The following is a 23,102-nucleotide window of genomic DNA, read 5'->3' on the forward strand; positions in this document are numbered from 1 at the left end:
AATTACCAAATGTCATAGTAATTATTTTCTGTTACTGTCAAAATGTCCTCCAACTGATTAAAAATCACTAAAATTCATGCAGTGGTTGTGCCAATTCCTGATAGCAAGGCGATCAGTTTCTCATTTATACAACCAGATTGTGTCTGTTGACAGACCTTCATGTTCAATAGTAATAATTGTTATTCCAATTATGCTCTTCTTACTTTTTCTTTTTTTTCCTAACAGGGACAAGATTTCCCACAGTGTTTGTATCTGTGAACAGATGCCAAATGCTACAACATGCCGTTCTGTCTGAAAACTGGCTGTGCTTCTCTGCTGAGACTCATGAAGCAAACACAGGAGCATCTTGTCCATACCAAGTATTTTTGTAAAGATTTCAGGACTCCTTCACCACTGGACTAATGGAAAACCTATAGGGCTCCCTTACTTGCATCATTATGTCCTCCTCAATCCCAAAGTTTTATTGGCTGTGCTCTTTTTTTTTTACTCTTAACTAGTCTTTAGGCAATCAGTCAGTGCCCTCAGAGTCGGAGCAGGTGGACTAAACAACAACAGTTAAGCAGATTATATATTGATTTGGCAGACTGCCCTGACAGGCCTTATAGAAACAAACCAACTGTTCTGAGGATGACAAAATTACATCATGATTAAAGCATTGTTCGTATTCAGTGCTTGATACTTTTTTTAGTGTCACTAACAGGACACTCTCATTCAAGTTATCTGACAGGAATCATGAAATCCACTCACTTCTGCCCACTGTTTTCAGGCTGTGGGAAATCTACCCTGTGATAGTGACTTTGGTTAATCATGGGTGTTTTCAGACAGGGTAAATACTGCATGTGATCGACAGCTGTAATAATAGATTGTCTCAGACATGACTCTGCTGCTCCAGTCTGTATCTCAAGATGGAAGCTTAAAAAAGTGTTGTTGTTTTTTTTTTTTTTTTACAACCACGTGGATGGGCATCAGATTCATCTATATTTATATTTCAGAGGCGATTTCTCATTAGACTGCAAGGGAAGCTCAGCTTCCCCTAAAATTACAAAAATTAAATGGTTAAATATGTACGGTTGTGTTGACATTTTATTGAGTACAAATGTGTTAGAACACATTCATCTCAAAGACGAGTTCGTTCAGAATCAGCTTCTTCACAAATTAACAGACTCGATGTTGTTCACTTCTCATACATTCCCGTTGCGCTGTTTTCTCATTCGATCTCTGCTCAGTGCATTTGCCTGTAGACGCTCAGCATCCATGCACTTCAATGGGACTTCATGGATCAGTTTTTTTCATTGCCTCAAAACTGGACAGTAATTGGATAAAAGCCACAATGTTGTCCTGCCCCCGGACGCTCGGTGTCTCGGTGGGTGAATGGATCTGTGGCTGGACCTCAGCTGGTCTGGATGCTGGGCTTCTATGTGCTGATTGGAGGATCAGTCGAAAGGCTGAATCCCGTTTGATTGACAGCTATTTTCAAATATACTCCTTCACTTGACAGAGTTCAGTTTAACATCGTCGCACATTCTGCTAGTGAAATCGAGAGAGAAACCACTATGAAAATACTTGTTCATTTCTTGTACTGTAAATAAAACACACTCATTGTACTTGTTTCAATTTAACATACTTTCAACACTTTCTTGTTTACTTGTTACGATATGGTCACTGACCATTTCCTTAAAAAGGAACGGAGGGCCGAATTTATGTTTAAATAACCTGACATTTTTTTAATGTAAGCTGACAATGAGCTTCCCTCCTCTGAAAGACGAGCAGTCGCCTCGGTTATATTTAGTAACCAAGTAAGTCTGCACTGAAACTATGGGCCTTAAACCTGGAAAAAAGGTAGAAAAATGTGTCTATTATAAGCAACGGAAATGTTATTTTAGATATGTTATACATATTATATTTCAGTTATATCTAATATTTTTAACTTGAGAACATTTTGAGTGGTTATAGCTTGTTACAGGTCATGACAAGACTGGTCAAATAGAGCACAATATTAGGTGTAATATTTCCTTAGATGTATTTTATTAAAATTGAGACACTCTGTGGCATTGGGTTTGACTTGGCTGCTTGAAAATGGTTTTAATATTTTTTTTTGACAGATTTCAATGTGTCAAGTCTGGAGATACAAAGTCAGACTCTTCACTCTTTAACAGAGGGTTCCATAAGCATCAGTTCCTGCTGGTTCTATTTATATTAACAATATTTTTTCCTCCTTGACTGATTGTAATATTCATCTGTATGCAAACGACTCTATTTTACATTGCTTTGCTAGACCTTTGCAACTTGTGGTTGAGAATTTACAAATTTCTCTTAATCCCCAACACCCACATGTTAGCTAGTACTTAATCTCTGCAAAAAAAAAAGTTTATGCTTTTTTTCTTAAGTAAAATTGTTGACTTAAAAATCAACATTTATCAAACTGAGATGTTTGCCAGAGAAAAATACACAAAAAGTCTCATCTTGTGCTATATGATAGAAATATTAGCAAAGAATTATTTCTTAATCTACTTTTTGAGCTGACATTTCTGTACAGAGCAACCTATACCTAGTCCTTTTGGATTTCATTTTAATAATTATAGGAAATTCTACATCTTTAGAAATATTGCATGCCATATCTCAAAACTGGGAGGTAGGCAGTTTGCTTTCTATTCACGCTTTGCAGCACTTTGCAGCAGGCTGTATATTTTTCAGGACAGATGTAAAATAAATGCCAGGCTGAGAGCAAAACTGGAATCGACATTACAGCAACCCTAAACCTCCCACCTTCCACCTACCTAACCACAGAGAAACAGCAGGGAGAGAAGGATTCTGTTCTTCATTAGAGTAAATGGAGGCTAAATTGTCACAAAACCCTCAGTAATTTGCAGCAATCCAGAATGATTAAGAGTGGCACATGTGTGTGGGTGTGTGTCATACATTGTAGAGTACAGTGGTCCATCCCTCCATGGTGATGCACTGGAAGACTGTGAGCACAGCGAAGAGGATGTTGTCAAACTGGGTGATGCCGTCATTAGGGCCGATCCAAGTTTTACTGCAGTTGTATTGGCCGGACACTGTCGAACACCGCACGGGAACTCGAACTCAGAGGAGTCCACCATTTCATTTTCTAATCCAAAAGGTTAGAGAAAAAGAAAAAAAGTCACAACAATAACTACCTTGTTAAAAATCTCTCAACTATAAAAAATAACAGTAAAAGCTTCATTAAATACCAGAAAACAAAGTGTGTGCAAATAAATCTTTTAACTTCATCCCTGTTGGTCTTTAAGCTTCAGAGAGCAATGCTTTAACTATATGATGTTAGTTACTGAGGACTGACTGAGTTCTGTAATTACTGCCATTAAATCAAAGCAATGCAATTTTGTTGTTATTTTCCTTTCGGTACCTAAGTATTTATTGTTGTCAGAGATGTCTTATTGGCCAAATTGTCAAAACACACTCCCACGCATCAACAAAATGATACTGAAAGAAAAGACAAGGGTATTTCCCCAACTACTTTAACTCAGCAACATAGCTGATTTTGTCATTTTAACCCGTCTTTTAAGTTATAATTAAATTGCAAATGTGAAGCATAAATCCTAGATATAATTCTAGCTAGAAGTTTCTTAATCTGAATTCTAGTAATGATATAGTGCAGTAATTCTCAACTAGTTTTACTTTATGACCCACAGTTTCCCATGGTCACAAAGTCAGCTTTGATAGAATTCAAACCTAGGAAATTATTTTTGAAAAATGAGCTTGTAAATATGTAACATTTGCATGTTTTTATTCTTACATCAAGAGAACATTGCAAAATACAAAATAAACAGATTTTTACTTAATGTACATAATGTGAAAACATATTGGGTTCTACGTGAGGAAACATTCATACTCAACACTTACATTCATATTTACCAATGAAGAGGCTTAGATTTCACATTTAGATCTAAAATTGACATTACTTTTAAATAGTTCTAAGTTAACAAACCTCAACTATGCATGTAGTAAAAATTGGCCGACATCATTTGGAGTTGATGTTAATGTGTGTCTCATACCCTTAGGTCTGTTTCCGTACAGTTTTTGTGTGACAGGTTGGAGGTTCACGACAGGTCTGAATGTACAATGAGCAACTGTAGTGCACCACATTATTGGTTTTAATCCTACAAGATAAGTTCACTTTGATGGAGTCTCTAGGTGCAAACCATTGTGCGTACTGACATGTGCATTTGCAATAATGACAATAGAGACACAACCATAGAGTTACAAAACATGTGCAGAATGTACACAGACAATAACAAGAACAATGGGATGATTTCAGCCCTGACTGTTTGCCTTTAGGCTGTATAATGTCACCGGCAACAACCATTTTAAAATGACTCTTATCTCTTATTTATTCATATTCATCCAACTATTCCAGGTTTTTTCAACAAATTGTTCCTTTTCCTTTTATCCATACCAACAGTAAATAGGGTATATAAGGAGTGCACGTAATTTATACTGTGTGACTTGAATTGATCCTTGGCTAATGAATTACTCTAATAATCACAGGATATCAATATTGCAGCTCTGCATGTACTTGAATGTACCCAAACTGTATGCTATTAAAACATATATGACTTCATACCCAGTATTCCAGGTTGTGGTGTGCAGGTGTAGTGTAGTTTTCCGCTGTAAAATTCCAGGCCAATGATTGCGAACATAAGAATTGCAAAAAACAGTAGCAGGCCGATCTGCAGAAGGGGAACCATGGCCTTCATGATAGACTTGAGGACAATCTGCAGACCTGGATGTGGAAAGAGCACTAAATTATCACAGTTCATGTAGAACAAACCCTGCTACAAACCTGTGAAACATTCAGGTCATAAAAGTAGAACAGGACATAATTCCTAGAGGTAGACTGTTAGCACTCTGGCTGATCATTTATTCATTCAGTTTGTATGTAAAAAGTGTGTTCTTGTTAGGTTTATCAGCTGTTGATGTGTTACTTAAAATTACACAGAAGGTTCGAGTGGTGTCTTGTTAAAGGAGTTGTATTTATTTATTTTGTATCTGGCATCTACTGAACAAAACCTGGTAGTTGACAGTGTCTTCTGTAAAAGAAAAATGTTTCTGCTATGAGACCTTTATGTTAAATGCTTTTTATAGATAATCCATCAATTTTGTATAAACACCACGGGCTTAAATGTCACCTCCATTGTATTTGCAACCGCAGTTGAAATCTCAGAGGCAGACGTGTCCTGTCTGAATAAAATCAAACTACAAACACTATGTTTAGGTACTGCTAGAGGAGTGAGAGAATCAATACCCTGTGGTCATTAATAACAACATGGAAAATAGAAAACAGCCAAACTGACACTGTCATTTGAAGATATTCATTTAGTGGCTCTGTTTGAGAGTAAAGAGTTACACATAACAATGTTCTGTAATTACATGTTATAAATAAATAAATAAATAAAAATATGCAATCGTAATCTGTTAAGGTTACTGAGAAAATGTTGCTGGATAACCTTTAGAAATAATACCTTCTAAGTAAAATATAAGATCGTCTGAAATCGAGTACTGCCATTACTTCACTTACACTATCCAATCCAATCCAACTTTATTTGTAAAGCACTTTAAAACAACCACAGTGGACCAAAGTGCTGTACAGAAAAATGGATAAAAACCAAAATGACAGAGCAAAATACAAGAATAAATTAAAAGAGATAGAACAACCGTAAAATAAAATAAAAAATAAATAAATTTTTAAAAATTAATAAATGAATAAAAATGCAGAAGAATAGATAAAACCTAAATAAAATAATAAAATACAATAATAGATTAAAACATAAAAAGCTGTACAATTAAAAAGAACAATAAATAAGAACAATAAACCAATACTAAATAAAATAATTGAATAAAAATAATACATTCGAACATCTCACATGGTTTCAAAAGCCAAGGAGAAAAGATAGGTTTTAAGAAGGGATTTAAAAACAGACAGAGAGGAGGCCTGTCTGACATGGAGAGGCAGATCTTTCCATAGTTTAGGAGCAGTTGCAGCAAAGGTGCGATCATCCCTGAACTTATGCTTACTCTAGGCACCAAAGTATTGGCAAACAGTGAATTCAGGTGTTTCTTTGCTAACAGGGGTCTGGACTACAAAACAATAAATGGCAAATGGACTGAACTTACATAGTGCATTTTATGCACCTTCACGGTGCCCAAAGTGCTTTACAATTCCTCACATTCACCCATTCACACACACACACTCATACACCAGTGGGTGGCTGCTGCCATGCAAGGCGCTGCCAGGCCCTACTGGGAGCAATTTAGGGTTCAGTGTCTTGCCCAAGGACACTTCACCATGTGGACAGTTGGAGCCCTACCAACTCTACCAACAATAACCACAAATACCATCATATAATTTGATTACAATAAAAACTGTGATCCCATCTTTAGGATTTGTTATGTGTACATTGCCATCTATCCAAAACGCCTCAGAGTTCGTTTTTACTTCAATTCTGACTTTTAATAATCATTTTAAAACTGTAGGTGTCTGCTTTTTTCAGCCCACACTCAGGACGAAAAAACAACCATTAAACTTAAAGAAATATTGATTATATTACAGTGATAATTATTAACAACAAATGACATAAACATTTTTATTATGATATTTCAGATCAACAGGAATGGGAAGTCTTCCAACTATAGATGTAATGTGTCCCAGTATTTTTGTCCATATAATGTACATGCAGTATATTGTATATGAAGTGCACTTGTGCAATGTGCAAATTTCAACAATTGTTGTCTTACTGGAAATGTAAATGGTGGCACGATACTCCTCTCTACTGGATTTACTGGTTAATCAGTGAATCATTACCAAACGACAGAATATCTGCCACTAAATGTAACTCTCTGATTGTGATCGTACAAGGTGAAAAGGGCCTGGCAGGCCAGACTCAACATTTCAACCATTTTGAGCATACATCCAGACAGTGTAAATGCATTTAAAATAGAAAGTGTAGATCCTGAAGTATATGTTTTGAGATACAGAGCAACTCTCATTCAGTTGCTTTGCATGTTTTCATTGTGCAGGAATGCATTCTGTTGGCATATTTCTGGACAATGCTGGTCAAATGTAGCAAGTGACATTATTCTGATAAAGTCATTAAAACAGTTGCACTATTTACTACATTATCAGTAAACTTGTTCAGCTGTAACCTTCCACATACTGGGTGACAGTATGTAGTATGTAGTACTCACTGGGGATGCCTGAAACCAGTTTGAGGGGTCGGAGTACTCGCACTGCCCTCAGAGTCCTCAGGTCCACTGAAATGTTCATATATGCTCCTGTTGCAGCCAAGATCCTAAACAACACACAAACACACATGTTGAATCCACACAGACAGAATACAGGGCATGCTGTACAGAGCTGTGTCAAAGAGGGGGACTGGTGTATATGGAAACACTGGGATCTGCACAGCGTTGGAAGTGAGGCTGTGGTGTTGATGATGTGTGTGTGTGTGTGTGTGGGGGGGGTGCAGCAAGGCATGGGAAACAACGAGGATGTTTCAGAGCGTTTGGCTGTTTCCCTATGTGTGGGGGTAGGAAGATGGCTGTGACAAATGCTATTTAGGAGAACAAAGAAAACTACTCCACTGGGGGGTGGAGGGGTGAGCTTCCGAAAGGACATGAAGCCCATACATAAACACACACATACACACACACGGCCAACACGTTATCGACTACAAATCCAGGGTCCTTCAAAAGTTCTGCTTTTACTTTGTCCTGTTTTGTCTCCTATACCCCCCCACACCCCAACTGGCTTCTAAACACACCTCTGTGGACTCAGAAAAAGAAAAGCAATGTCTTCCATTCCCCATTCCTTCATCCTGTTTCTCTCTTTACTTCTTATGTTTTGCTTTTCATCGCTACACCTCTCCTCTCTTTTCACTGTCTTCCTCCTACTGTTTTTAACCCTCTTCCCAATTATATGTGAACCTCTGACTCCTTTGCTATTTTTCCACTGACAGGAACATACATTTATTCTCCTTTCAAAGTTTTTCCCCTTTGAGAAAACGACAGACTTGGATGGAAAAATAAGGTTTAAATAAATAAAAAATGCATTGCAAAAGTGCAGCTGAGGACATCTTTTTCAAAAGAGAATAGTGGAACATTTCATTCTCAACTTTAAAATAAAATATTCCTAGAATTACGCAGCACCTTAATTTACTTATGAACATGTTATGACGTATTTTCAGTTCAAGAAAAGAGACATAAATGAAGGGGACAAAATATTATATTAAAAAAGGGCTACAAGAGGACTCCCTGCAAACACATATACAGACTAGCTTCTTCATGTGCGGTAAATTGCTTTAAGATGTAAGACTTGGCTGTAAACACAGAGATGCAGATCCAATTACATTCTGGTGATACATTGGTGAGAATTAGATGGTTCTATAGCGTTTGGAGACTCAGTGTCAGTTGATTTAATTAAGAGATGGGAGGGGGAAAAAAGGAGGAAGAGAAAGAGAGAGAGAGAGAAAGACGGAGAGGAGGTCTAAAATAGCTCAACATCCTCACAAAGATAGAAACAGAATTATCTTCACAAGATTCACACCTCTAACTACACTCATTTGGATTTTTCCTATTTGCCCTTTTTCACCTCCACTTTCCCGACTTTGCTTCTTCTTTTTCCTTTCCTTTACTCCTCCTGCCTCCTCCGTCATTTCATCTGCCACTTCCCCCAGCTCTATGTCATTCTTCAGACCATTAGTCTGCCCTGCTCTTTAGTTGTTATGGAGACCAGGGGGTGGAGGGGCTATAAATGGCGTCCTCATTTAGCCCACTGTTCAACAGTCTATGTCCTGGGCCTGGTTTTCCACAAGTGACCAATAGTAGAGATAATGACTGTTTTTTAATGTTAGTATCCTGACAAGAAACAGAATATGTAACTCTGAAAAGGGTGTCTTTAAAATACAGTTATGTATGTAGAATGTATTATCTAATTTATACTAAACTAGAGACAGTGAGTAGGCTTCTTTTAGATCAGTGTCCAGTCAGGACAGGGGTGGCCATGGCTCAGATGGTTGAGCAGGTCATCCAATAACTGAAGGGTTGGCGGTTCGAATCCCGCTCTGTCCATGTGCTGTTGAGTCCTCGGGCAAAACACTTTACCCTCCTAGCCTCCAGTGCTGCTACTCACACTGGTGTATAAATGCGTATGAATGTTTGGTGGTGGTCGCAGACTGGCAGCCACACTTCCATCAGTCTGCCCCAGGGCTGCTGTGGCTACAAATGTAGTTTACCACCACCAGAGGGAGATAGTGAGAATGAATAATGGATCCTATGTACCCACTTTGAGTATACGTTCATAGAAAAGCGCTACATAAATCTAATCCATTATTATTATTACCTCTGATACAATAGTCTACAGACTAGTCATACCTGGGAACCTCAGGTCATTTTTAATAATTACAGAGGTCCTCTGCATTTCAGTCATGGATGCACTGACATCTGTTTTGATGGAATCTGAAATCTGGTATGAAATGCTACAGTTGTTGGTTCTTCTGCACATTTATTCAGCTTATTTTCCTGGCCAAGGACTATGATGGCTGCACTAGTGATGATACCTGAAAGTTTTACAAGTGTTTTGGGTGCAAATTCCTTAGGCTCATGTTGCTATATAACATGGATATTCATTGGAAGTCATCTTCAATCAGTCTAAAGATCATGAGATGGACTAGACGTGTAAGTTACACACATGAACATTTTTCGATCTTTTAAAAATTCCCTGTATGTGATGAACCTGCCCTTGATCAGAACTGGAGTATAATGTCAAAAAATTTGAGTTAAAAAAAACTCCACTTATTCCACCCAAGAGATTTATGTGCAGCTTATATTAGTTCTCTGCATATAGAGGATTGCCCACATTTATGCAGGTTTTTAATGTGCCATGAGTGTGAATTTATTTTACAGATACAACAAAATAATGGATGAAATGTATGCACAGTATTGAAAACATAAAAAAATAACAGGACTACATGGATTCTACAGCCAAAAGTCAGTATTAAAGGAGACCTCCGCTTGAACTTTGTACATGTTTAAGTCACTTGGGTCGACTTTTGTTTTCCTCTATCATCTTGGGGTATATTATGCCAAGTTACTTTGAGATTTTCTCTGAGTTCTTCTTTCAACATGGGCTGTGTTTCTTTTTTTTCCCTGTTTCCAATTATTTCATACAGCCTCTACAACAGGGGTGGGCAATCCTGGTCCTCGAGGGCCGGTATCCTGCATGTTTTAGATGCTTCCCTCTTCCAGCACACCTGAAGGTCATTATCCGTCTTCTGCAGAGCTTGATGATAGGCTTATCATGTGAACCAGGAGCTCGTTTCTGCACTAGCTTGTTAAATCATCAAGCCCAGCGCAACGCAAAATGCGTCCATTTAACGCATTTTGCACTATCCTGTTTCTAGATTGATTTATGGATAAATATAGATTAGTTCAGGACAAAGTGTGTGTGGGTTTGAGAGACGAAGGAATGAATGAATGAATGAATGAGAACCGTATGGGGCCAGAGCCAGTGAACCGGTGCCACACACACCAGTGGGTGGGGGTGGGGGGTGTCACATACAGACAGCTGAGGGGGTACATCTATAGTCAGATGAGGGTGAGGAGGTCCATCCAGACAGGTGAGGGTAATGGAGGAGATCACAGATCCGGGCTCACAGATAACCTATAATAATTCTTCATTTGAACCATAATGCTGTCAGATCAGATGAATGGAAACAGCGGGAGTGGAGGCGTTGTTCTGGGTTAAATAGTGAACGCACCTGTTTAGCGCACCTTTGAATGCAAATAGTGAGTGAACGACAGCTTAACGAACGCAACAAGCGCAGAAACGGATTTTGCGTTCATTAAGCCTCTGCGTTTGCCAACCCATCGTTCACTCACTATTTGCGCTGAAGGGCGCGCAAACGGCTGTGTTCACTATTTAACTCAGAAACGAGCCCCAGGTGTGTTGGAAGAGGGAAGCATCTAAAACATGCAGGACACCGGCCCTCAAGGACCAGGATTGCCCACCCCTGGTCTACAACTTTCTTTGAATTATTGTTTCTGATGCTGTTTACATACTTCCTGTCTATACTGATTATACATATCTTGACACAGACACTAAAAACCACAAAAACAATAAATCTAATGGTGGCCTAAGAGTTGCACAACACTGTAACAATACCATTTGGTATATATATACATATTAATAAATCTACATATTAATAAATCTGTAAGTACATTTCTATCAGAAGTTGAGAAACACCAAGAAAACACTCAACAGCAAATTGAATGATTTTGTGCTAGCAGATATTTACTGTCTACCTACACAGTATACTGTTTGTCCTGTGCACAACACAAGTTTTCTGACAATTCCAAACAGCATACACGAAGAGACCAGAGTAAAAAGACAAACCTCTGGGGCTTTTTGAGAACTGCTTTCAGTCCATAGAGGTAACTCTGCTGTAGTGGAATGAAATGCTGACTTTCAGTTCTTTGCTTCTGTTCTTATAAACCTAATCTCTGCTCAATGAATAAATCATCCTTCTTCTTTGGTATTTAATTATAGCTGTCAATCAATCAAAGTTCAAGGGGTCATGAAGTGTAACTGTGATGAAAGTGGCCAATTATAAGAGGGCCAGTGCTTCTTTTGGTTTCCACTTCAAAATTTGTTAAGTCAGATCAATTGGAGCAGAATTCATCTCTGTGAGCAGAGCAGTTAGAGGTTATATGTTCTGTCAGACTTATGAAAGACAGATTCACTTGTGTGCTGTGGATGTTAAATTTGCATAGGATGTACAGTTTATTGTGTGAGTGATCAGGTAATATCTGTGTGTGAAGGTATAGTGGCTCATGAGCTTTTTTTTTTTTTTTTTTTTTTTTTGGTCTCTCAACTTTTAACAGACATTTGACTCTATGCAGTCAATGTATTCACAGTCCTGTGCAAAAGTTTTGGGCCAACATTAGGTTTTTTGGTTTAATAAAATTCTAATGACCACAATTTTTTTTTTTTTTTTTTTATGTAAGACGGGAGCTAGAGCCTTCAGCTATCAAGCTCTTCTATTGTGGAACCACCTCCCTGCCTTGGTCTGGGAGGCAGACACCCTCTCTATGTTTAAGAGTAGGCTTAAAACTTTCCTTTTCGATGGAGCTTATAGTTAGGGCAGCTCAGGCTGCTCTTAGTTATGCTGCTATAGGCTTAGACTGCTGGGAAACACGTCCTGATACACTGAGCTGTTCTCTGCTCCTCCTCCTCTCTGAACTCCTTTCTGCACCTCCTCTTGTTTGACCTCCTCTCTCCTCCTCTATTCACATCCCAGCAAATACATGTTACTGGCTTGACTTCTTCCCTGGAGTCTCTGTGCTTTATTGCCTCACAGGATTTCCCTGGATCTCCTTTTCTGATGTTTTATACCAGGTTTGTGTGTTGACTTTAACCTTTACAACACATTTAGTTCAGTTTTTTGTGTCTTTTAAGGCTGTGCACATATTTTCTGTATTTTCTTGTATGTGGAGAAAAAAGAATGAGAAATAAATACGTATACATTAATTTCAACCCTGAAAAAAACAACACCGCTGAAACTGGCCTAAGACTTTTGCACAGTGGCATATGTTGTGAAATATGATGTTTACACTTCTGTTTAGAGGCTAACTGTGTTGCTTTGACTTAGTATCTGTACTCTGCAAAATGACAATGAAGCTGAATGTAATCAAACAAACAGCAGTCACACCTGTATTATACACATACAGATTACAAATCTTATGTATCAGGTTTGATGCAAATATAGTCTTTCCATGAGTAGATGAATGTAGAGGAAACAACATCCATTTGAGGAATCTACAGTATGTGCCAAAGGTGAATGCATCAGTTGTACAAACATTAAGGAAGTTTTCATGGTGACCTCCTGCAACAGTTTAAGATGATGGAGTGAGCTGAACACTCCATCTTTTTTTATACAGATTTTTTTATACTGACTATTTTATTTGATTCTATTTACTGTTTTATCTATGTGTAGACCAATGCAACTCATTTTGTTTTGCAGTGCATCTATGATGTAATGTTCAAAATTACAATAAAGAAATCTGATACTGATTCTGAGGTGACCTAGAGTCTACAAAAGGAACTGGAAGAAAAGAATAAAAACCTATCCCACATATACAATTTGCATGTAGTAATTTGCTTGCGCAATCTAGAATTTTGCGTGTGGGGAGTGACTATAGCTTGCGGGTGATTTACAAAGATTGCTTGCGCAAATTACAACAGGTGCAAATTCTTGGAAACTGCCCTATTTAAATGAGGGTTTTGCGTGCGCTATTGGAGACAATACACTGTAGAAACTGCTCTGAGATGCACCAGCATTAATAGGAACATGACTGTAATGACCCAGACGCAAGGAAATGTAACGTTGGAGGAGTTTTGACATAGAAGGTATTGCATGACTCATTCATTCATTTATTTTTCATTTTAAAGGTGTGTGTGTGTGTGTGTGTGTGTGTGGTGGTGGTGGTAGTGGGGGGGGGGGCACATATGTCTCAATAATTTTTTCGTCCATCACTCCAAAAATGTTCACACGAGGGTGAAAAATGCATTCTCTGCATCTTGTTTCATCATTTTGATGTCTCCTAACCACTTCCATGTGTGCGCAATTACACATACAACCCGTTTTTGCCTCCTTTTGAGACATGTTAAATATAGATGCACTTTCTATGAGCAAAACTGCTTTTGGGTTTGATAAATCACTTTGCGTGTGCTAAATTAATATATTTACATTTTCTCCCCCCAGCATAACTGCGTGTAAACGCCCCATATAGCATATTCATTGTGGCAAATGTACTAACTGATGCAGACGCGCTATTTTGCACCTTTGAAAGACGCAACCCTTATTGCGCACTGTTATTACATCAGTTTGTACATTTTTTTGTGTGTGCAATGAGTTTGCAAACGTTTTAATACATGCAAACCTTTGATAGATCCGGCCCATAGTGTATATGCCGTAGACTGACACCAAATTGTAAATGTGATCCACTGAAAATGTACCACCACATTAGGATTAAAAGAAATAATATAATGTTATTAAAGTACCCAGTTCTCCTCTCTCTATCACAACTATCACCATCTGGACACTGGCACCAAATACATGAGGAGGAGACTGGCAGCAGAAACTGGCAGATGTAAACCAGCCAAGGGAAGCACAACACATGGATAATTTGGCTCAAATTTGTCTTATTTCCTCCCTGTAGTTTCAGCATTTTGCAGTATCAGGAATATTCACTTATCTATTTACTGATTTTATCCACAGTGAGCATCAGGGTTGAGGTGTGAGAAAAAAAATACAAACAGATAGAAATAAAAGACTTTTTTATGAGTGCCACAGTGGCGGCTGCTCGTCTTTCAGACAGGGAAGCTCACTGTCGGCTTACATAAAAAAATAAAATAAAATAAAATTAAAAATTAAAAAAAAATTAAAGAAAATGCTCAGTAACCTTATCGTACCAAGTAGGCGTCTTTTCCAGGGACTGGACCAGTGTCCTCTCAATGTCCAGCAGAGCTAGGCTGCTTAGATTGCCTTGGCCCATTGTGTTGTGGGTGTAAGACTTCAACCTTGTTAAACTGGAGATGCTCCTTTCACTCCAACCTAGCCGACAATATGACTGATTTAACTATCTACAAAACGATATTAAACTCGAACAAGAAATGATTAAATTATGTAACTGAAACAAGAAAACGCTGAAATTATGTTAAATTGAAACAAGGAAGTACAATGAGTGTGTTTTATTTACAGTGCAAGAAATGAAACGAGTAATTTCGTAGTGGTTTCTCTCTCGATTTCACAGCAGAATGTGTGACAGTATTAAACTGAACTGTGTCAGTGAAGGAGGAGATCTGAAAATAGCTGTCAATCAAATGGGATTCAGCCTTTCGACTGATCCTCCAATCAGCACGTGGGATTCTGGCGTCCAGCCCGGCCGAGCTCCGCCCACAGCTCCATTCACCCCCAGAGACGCCCAGCGTCTGGGGGCGGGACAACATCGTGGCATTTATCCAATTACCGTCCAGTTTTGACGCAATGAAAAAAACTGTTCCATTCAGTCCCATTGAAGCCCATAGACACCCGCAGTCTACGGACAAATGCACTGAGCAGAGATCGAATGAGGAAACAGCGCAACAGGAATGGAGGAGAAGTGAACAACATCGCGTCCGTTGGTTTGTGATAAAGCTGATTCTGAACAAACTCATCTTTGAGATGAACGTGTTCTAACACATTTGTAGTCAATAAAATGTCAACACAACCGAACATATTTAACCATTTAATTTTCGTAATTTTAGGGGAAGCCGGGCTTCCCTTGCAGTCTATGAGAAATCGCCACTGGTCTGCCACATGCAATGATAAGTCTCAGTTTAAAATAATAATAATAATAATGAATTAGATTTTGTATAGTGCTTTTCAAGGCACCCAAAGCTTTACATTATTGATCCATTATTCATTCCCTCTCACATTCACACTCTGGTGGTGGTAAATTACTTTTGTAGCCACAGCTGCCCTGGGGCAGACTGATAGAAGCGTGGCTGCCAATTTGCCCCTCTGACCACCACCAAACATTCTCACACCAGTGTGAGTGACACTGGAGGCAAGGTGGGTGAAGTGTCTTGCCCAAGGACACAAGGGCACATGACTAGGACAGAGCAGGATTTGAACTGCCAACCCTTTGGTTATTGGCCACCCCAGCTTATTTATTATTGATTTGGCAAGGAACGCTGTGAATGATATCATTACTAGAGAGGAATTATCACATACTTTACTTGTCAAACTGCTGTTAGTCCAGCGGTGTGTACTTTACCGCAAATACTACACAGTTTGTTGTGAGGAGAACAAAGAAACTTCATGTTTTATGTGAAATGGCTAAGAGGTCTGCATCTTTCTTAACATAACAGCCTTTATCTCAGCAGATCTCCCTTTGTTTCTTCAAGAGGGAGGTGAAAAAGTATTTTAAGAGGTGAAAATTACTACGAGTCTGGTCATGTTGAAGCCGCAAAAACATCCTCAGCAACTCTGAACAGATAATGACAGAGATATATAGATATGTTAATGTTACCTCCACAACTTTTAGTTGGGAAGTTTCTCTATCTATATATTTTCACAGTCTTACAATTTATACCTAATACTGTTGTACACTTTAACTACTCGACTTTAAAATTTATCTTTTAAATTGACATGATTAAAAGGGGATCAAGAAATTACTTGCCTCTCACCAATGACTGTAACTGCATTTTTTTTTTCTGAAATACTCGTCCATGGGGCAGGACTCCTTCTCTCCATTACTCCCAAAGCCCAGTGACAGAATTTGAAATACAAGCCTCAAAAGACAGTATTTCCATCCATCTTCCTTTAATAAATCAGAACAGGTATTGCTATTCAAATCCACAAAAACTGAACTATTTGCATTGAACTGCATAAAATTTCAATCAACATATTCAAATTTCCTCTCCTGCATAATGAAAGGTTTCTGGTAATACAAAAAATCATTTGGGGCTCAGGAAACTCTACACTCTACACTATGAAAGTGGTACTCTTGTACAGGCACATCAAACAGCGGGTACATTCAAAGTTTAGACCAAAAATTTTACATTTTTGTGCACAGGTGACACATGTTAATCTGTGATCTTTATAAATACATACATATATTTATTATTCATACATTTCTGAAAGATGACCAATATTTAAGATGCGAGCAAGATGCCCCTTTCGATTCATAATGGTCCACTGACTCTAAACCCCAGGAGTATATTGTCAGTAGATTTCTGGTCACTTTATCCCCTAACTGATCACTCAGAGCTGGTAGGTTGATAAATGAAGTGAATTTTGGAAGCTGTCACACACTAACATCTCCATCCCTGTGCCAGTGTCTGCAGGTGCTATCTGAGATACAGTGTAGTGAACTGAGCTGAAGCCCCGGTCATAGTTGTCAGCCGTGATAAGTGAGTAACAATGACAAACCCTGCAGTACTGACAGCCCCCACCGTGTGACAAATCTGCCGTGACAGCCGCCACGCTGTGATACTGATCACGTTGTGACTTATTCTTGCTGTCACTGTCAAACAGTAAACTAATATGATATGAACACACCTGCCTATTGAGATAATGTCCATGGGTAGATTGCATTATTTACACAGCTGGTTCTTCAAGGAAGCAGATTTCTAGAATGTTTATTGTGCGGTTTCTTAAAATCAAATGAACTGGTAGAAGTATTAAGATTCCACTTAATGCTGCATTGCTTGCCAAAACACTATTCTTTCAAATAATTCCCTTTCAGCATGTTGTAATTTAACCTCTGTAGTTACTCCTTTCCTGTGTTTTCAGGATTTTGGTCAATCACAAACATTTAACAGGTAACCTGAATGTGACTCTACTGCTCTACTCTGATTCAACACAGAAGCTTCTAAAAGTTGGCACACTTTTCTATAACACTGACTTTTCCATATCCATTGAGAAAAACAACAATCTCAATTTACATATTCAGATAAAATTGATTTAATATTATTGTTTTATTCCAGTCTGTCTGGACTGTGATCTACTGCAGATAAAACACTGACTCTAATCACTGTATTTGAGATAGATATGTGAATGTAGCCCCTTCTGACCTTAAAATTACATTAGATTATATAACAAACAAGCATACCAACTCAGCCATTGTTGACTATTTGGGCCCAGAAATGAGTTTTATGACATCATGACCAGAATTTATTAATTATTTGTTTTATGGGACTATATTACCCCACAAGTTTGGGTTTTTATGAGACAGTTTTTTATTGAGGCATGAAAAGTGAGATCAGTTAGACAGATTACAGAGTTTAGTCACAAGATGTTCTGTGTTGGAATGATCCTAGCATGGACAAACTATTTCAGTCCCCATTCTCCTCCGTAAGTTCTTCTGTGTAAATGTTTACCACAACACCTGCTCCCCATGACACTAATTTGCAAAGGCTGCATTGCTATATCCATCCATGCATACACACATGCTTATTTGTATGATTCATTATAGAAATACAAAATAGGCAAACAACCAGAGTGTTTTCCACTTATTCCAGAATGACAGTGGAGGGAGCCTGATGAATGTCCTGTTCTGAAGTTCTAACAAAGTGAAGGCAGATGTGGTTATATACCATTGGGCTTGCATACAAGTTATTATTTACTAGTGCATTGACCCGTGGGGATCCACAGGTTCTAGATGTGGTAGTTTTTATGCTGTTGTGTATTCTTGCATGCTGTATCGCATTTGTCCAGCAGTCACTGCCAAAGCATTCTGGCCATAGCAACGTAATTGTAAAGCTATTGTAGTCCAAAATACTAATATCTGCTCAAAATTATTGGTCCTATCAACTTGCCATTTTGGCTAGTCTGTTCCTTGCCCAAAAATACATAGGTATGCCAAACTGCAGCAGTAAGCTCTTTCCAGATTTTGTGTGAATCCCCGGACACACACATGCACGCACACACGCATGCACACAGAGGCCACTTGGCTTTTATGATATAAGCCACTTTTACACAAAGATCCCGGAAAAAAGGCAAGATGGTGATCCCACCTTTTTTCCACCATTGATTGATTTACACAGCCAAGCCAAAGGAGTAACAGAGGTGAGACAGGCTGGCCTTTTACACAGCAGACCTGCGTTCCGGAATCAAAGGGGCAGGGATGCAGTGCAGTGTATAGTTTGACATATCACTTCTGCATTGGAAATACCCCAAGCACAGCGGTGTTGCCAACCTCTCCAGAGGTCTTTCACCATTCCACAAATGTTAGCATGGATAGAGTCCTCCGCCCGAAGTGACAACAGCTCGCGGAGCTCGGTGTCTCCCAAGTTCAACATCTTTCTGGTTGCGTTGATATATTTGTTTACTGTAGACGGACCATGCTTATTTTTAAATCCCCTGTGTGCGGGAGGGACAGCAGGTGCATATGGAGGCACTGGTATTGGTTCATGCCATGGGTGAACATGGCATGTAGCCGCAGCACCTGTGGCACCAGTGACCATAGCAACATGATTGTAAGGCTATTGTATTCCAAAATTACTAATATCTCCCAAAATACTGGTCCTGTCAACTTGCTGTTTTTGCTAGTCTGTTCCTTAACCAAAAATACATAAGTATGCCAAACTGCAACAGTCAGCCCTTTCTGGATTTTGTGTGAATCTCCGGACGCACGCACACACGCACGCACGCACGCGCACACACACACACACACACACACACACACACAGGCCACTTGGCTTTTATAATATAGATAGGAGGTCCTGAAAGTGACTTCTAGTATGGTTTCTACTCAACATGAGACAACTTGAAATGCAGTATCTAGTCATAAATGTTTCAGTATGTATACTTTAGTAGTATGTCTTGCAGTAAGTTGCATCACTCTAAGAACGCAGAAACACACACCATGAGATCATAAAGCTTCAACGAAAATAAATGAAAACAGCTTGTCTATTTAATCTTTGACAATGTTTCTGAATGCTGTTAATGCTGTATATACCTGCTACCACCATAGAGATACATAGAGAAAAGCCTTCTCCATCACCAGTCCTGAAAACTAACAGGCCTGTCAGATGCCTCAGCTCTATCCTCTCTCTGCACTCAACTCTCCAGTTTCCACTTAAAAAACTGTTCAAGATTTAACATATTATTTTTTATGCTGACAAATTGATTTGTTGGCTTGTTGCTTCTGCCTGTGTTGCTCTGCCCATTTTTGAGTGCTTTAGGCTACCAGTGCACTTACTTTGGGATCATAAATCACTCTGTATTTCACACTCAGAGCAGACTGGAGAATGTGCCAGTCATCAGCTCCCACAACTATTCCTACCAGTGACTCAGAAAACCTATTTTTTTTCTGCATTGTACTCTATATTTTTAGAGATGTTTTTCCTTTGCCCCATTGCCACAATATTATCACGAAAAATTGATCAATTACACTTGGTTTCTTTCTAAAGTCATCTTGCATGTCAGGATGTTGTGTTTAGATTTGACAATCATGATTCTGCAGGACAATCAATCAAAATAACTGCACACAGCGGTGGGTGGTGTGTGTTCAGTGTGTGCACTGCGGATTGTCTTGACAGAATAAGAAAAAAAATATGTGTGGAGCAACTCCTACAGTGCTTCTTTGGTAGGTTTTAGTTGATATAAGCTTCTCTGCCTCCCACAGTGTGCTCTTCTCTCACATTTTTAACTTCCCCCTCTCCTCTCAGCTGTCCTTCTTGTTCTGTCTCACACATACACAGTGATTCCCTGCATTCACACACAGCATATTCAAGTTGTTATGCAAGATCAAATGTTACTGCTGTGTGTGTCAACGACCTTGAAGATACCGGCTCGGCTTTATGTATGTAGTTTGGTTATGGCTCAATCACCCTGTGTATTGGTTTATGTGTCAGTTAGCTAAATGTTTGCTCTTAAACTACAATGAATAATTGATATGAGTAAATGATTTATTAGCCATCTGTTGAAAGAGAGAGTGTGTGTTTGTGTGTTTGTGTGTATGTGTGAGACAAGTTAATTTAGTTCAGTGTGAGTCATTGGCATTTCATCTCTTTTCTAGAACACAAAAGTTCACACAGTGTAGAATATGTAAACAAACTGATAAAAAATGTTGCGTAATATTATAAGAAAATTGCCTCCGTGTCTTTCCTAGTAGAGCCGAGGCATGTATGTAGCTGACAGAATCTAATAAATTGTTAATGGAACAGTCAATCAATAATAAATAATGATGCTGTGTTTTATATGGATTAAAATATACAAGAAATATAATGCATTATTAACAATTTATGAACTCTTATAGAGCATTTATCAGTATATATACTCTCACCGGCCACTTCATTAGGTACAAATGCTCAGCTACATATTAACTCACATAACACATCTAACAGGCTGATCACATGGCAGTAAGTCAGTGTATTTAGTCATGTAGACATGACTTAGATATTCTGCCAAAGTCCAAACTAAGCATCAGAATGGAGAAGACGATTTAAGTAACTTTAAATGTGGTATGGTTATTGGTGCCAGAAAGGCTGAACCAAGTTTTTCATTAATTGCTGATCTAATGGGATTTTCACACACAGCTATCTCTAGGGTTTACAGAGAATGGTCTGAAAAAGAGAAAACATCCAATGAGCAGCATTTGTCTAGGGAAATATGTCTTGTTGCTGCCAGAAATCAGAAGAGAACGGCCAGACTGGTTTGAGGTGATAGAACTGCAGTAGTTACTGAAATAGCCACTGGTTGCAAACAAGGTACACACCTGTTCAAAATTTTAAGACCAGTTGAAAAATTGCAGGAATTTACATTTTGTACTGTTGGATCTTAAGAAGGTTTTAAGTAGAGTTTCAAAACGCAAAAAGAAGAAATGGGAATGAGACAAAAAAAAAAAAAGTTTGAATAAGCAATTGATTGAAAACAGCGATTAAACTGAAATAAGCTGTTCATCAGTCGATCAAAAATTTAAGACCACAGCCTTTAACAGCTAAATCTGCGCAAAAATGTGGATTCAATGTCATTTTCTCTCAGGTATTCACACTGTCATGACCTCCTGATGGCAATGGCAAAAAGCTTTCTCTCTTTGAACGTGATGGATTGTTGAGCTGCATAAGCAAGGCCTCTTGGCAACGTGCCATTGCTGCTGAGTAGTGAATTGCGCTCACAATGAGGCAGGTAACACCAGGGGCGGTGGTTTCTGCCAGAGTGAAGCATCTTTTCTGCACTTTTCCTTCTAATCTTTTATTCTGCTATTGGCCTTTGTAATTTTATTTGTTTCTATGCCTTTATAAAGCACTTTGAATTGCCTCGTGTATGAATGGTGCTATACAAATAAATTTGCCTTGCCTTGTCTTGAAAGCATGACATGCTGATCCTTGAAGCAGATGGACTAAAGCAACAAATACACTCTCCGACCACTTTATTAAGTACACTTGGGCCTAGCAAGGTGTACCTAATAAAGTGGCCGGTGAGTGTATCCTACAGTGTATGTACTGTATTGCTTAGTTTTAGTGTGAGTGCATTAGGAATAGATGATGATCAGCGCGGACAGTGCATTTGCCTCAACTTACATTGCTTTTTTTTTTTTTTAATTAACAATAGTCTACTTTATGTTACAAAAAACCCAATAAAAAAAAGTTTCATACATACCTCTTTGTTGACAAAACCAGAGGTTATAAACTAAAATGACTAGTAGGATACTGGATAATTGATCTGCAGTTAATGCAGTACAACTAGAGGGAACTCTATTTAACAAATGAACTTGAACTTTGGGTCACCTACACAACAAACAGGTGTCTCAAAGGATAAAAAAAAAAAAACATCCTTTAAGATGTCGGATGACCACAATGAACACAGAACATTTTTGTAGAGAGCTCAAACTCATAAGCTGCACAAGCATGTCTGTGTGGGGTTCAAATGTTCATCAATATGGAAAATGAGTTATCACACAAACTGGTTTCTATTAAGGTATTAACTCTTCCATTACCAAACTCTATAAACTCTAGGGCTGTAGCTACAGATGAATTTAGTTGATAATCAATCCGTTGGTCTAATTTCTTGATTAATTAATGAATTGTTTTATCTGTAAAACTTCAGAAAATGGTGGAAAAAAGTGTTCCTAAAACCATAGAGGAGGAAAAAAACTGGAAATAATTTTAAAAATTTAAATTTTTTCTTAAAAATCACTCAGACAGATTATAGTAGTAGTAAGTACTGGGGACACTTGACAAATCAGAGGGATAAGAAGAAAAAAACACATTCAATATTATGGCATTAATCTTAAATGTGAAAATCCACAGGTTTTATATTTACTGTGTTATTGGGTGTCCTGTGAAGCTGTCTTCGTTTTGTTTTTTTTTTTTGTTTTTGTTTTTTTAATCTCAGCAGATTTATGTATTGGTTTTATAGGTTTTGATTTAGGGAATGCTATCCAGAGATGACAAATATGATTAGCATATATATGAACAATATTTCAGACAGAATAAAGGTCAGCTGTCTTTAGCTTTTATTATGTGCAGTAAAAGGCAAATGCACCACACTGTTTGGTGGAAATGATGCAACTCTGAA

At 38.3% G+C, this 23,102-nt stretch overlaps 1 protein-coding gene across 1 annotated transcript in view; it reads right to left on the minus strand.

Annotated features, from left to right (window-relative positions):
• cacna1ea (calcium channel, voltage-dependent, R type, alpha 1E subunit a) overlaps positions 1 to 23,102 on the minus strand; it is a 232,909-nt gene that overhangs the window by 56,772 nt on the left and 153,035 nt on the right. Inside the window, 4 exon segments of the mRNA XM_030132402.1 lie at positions 2,920 to 3,044; positions 3,047 to 3,109; positions 4,604 to 4,762; positions 7,225 to 7,328. Of these exon segments, the coding sequence (XP_029988262.1) occupies positions 2,920 to 3,044; positions 3,047 to 3,109; positions 4,604 to 4,762; positions 7,225 to 7,328 (451 nt within the window).

The sequence above is a fragment of the Sphaeramia orbicularis genome, chromosome 4, assembly GCF_902148855.1.
Source record: "Sphaeramia orbicularis chromosome 4, fSphaOr1.1, whole genome shotgun sequence".
NCBI classification, from domain to species: Eukaryota; Metazoa; Chordata; class Actinopteri; order Kurtiformes; family Apogonidae; genus Sphaeramia; species Sphaeramia orbicularis.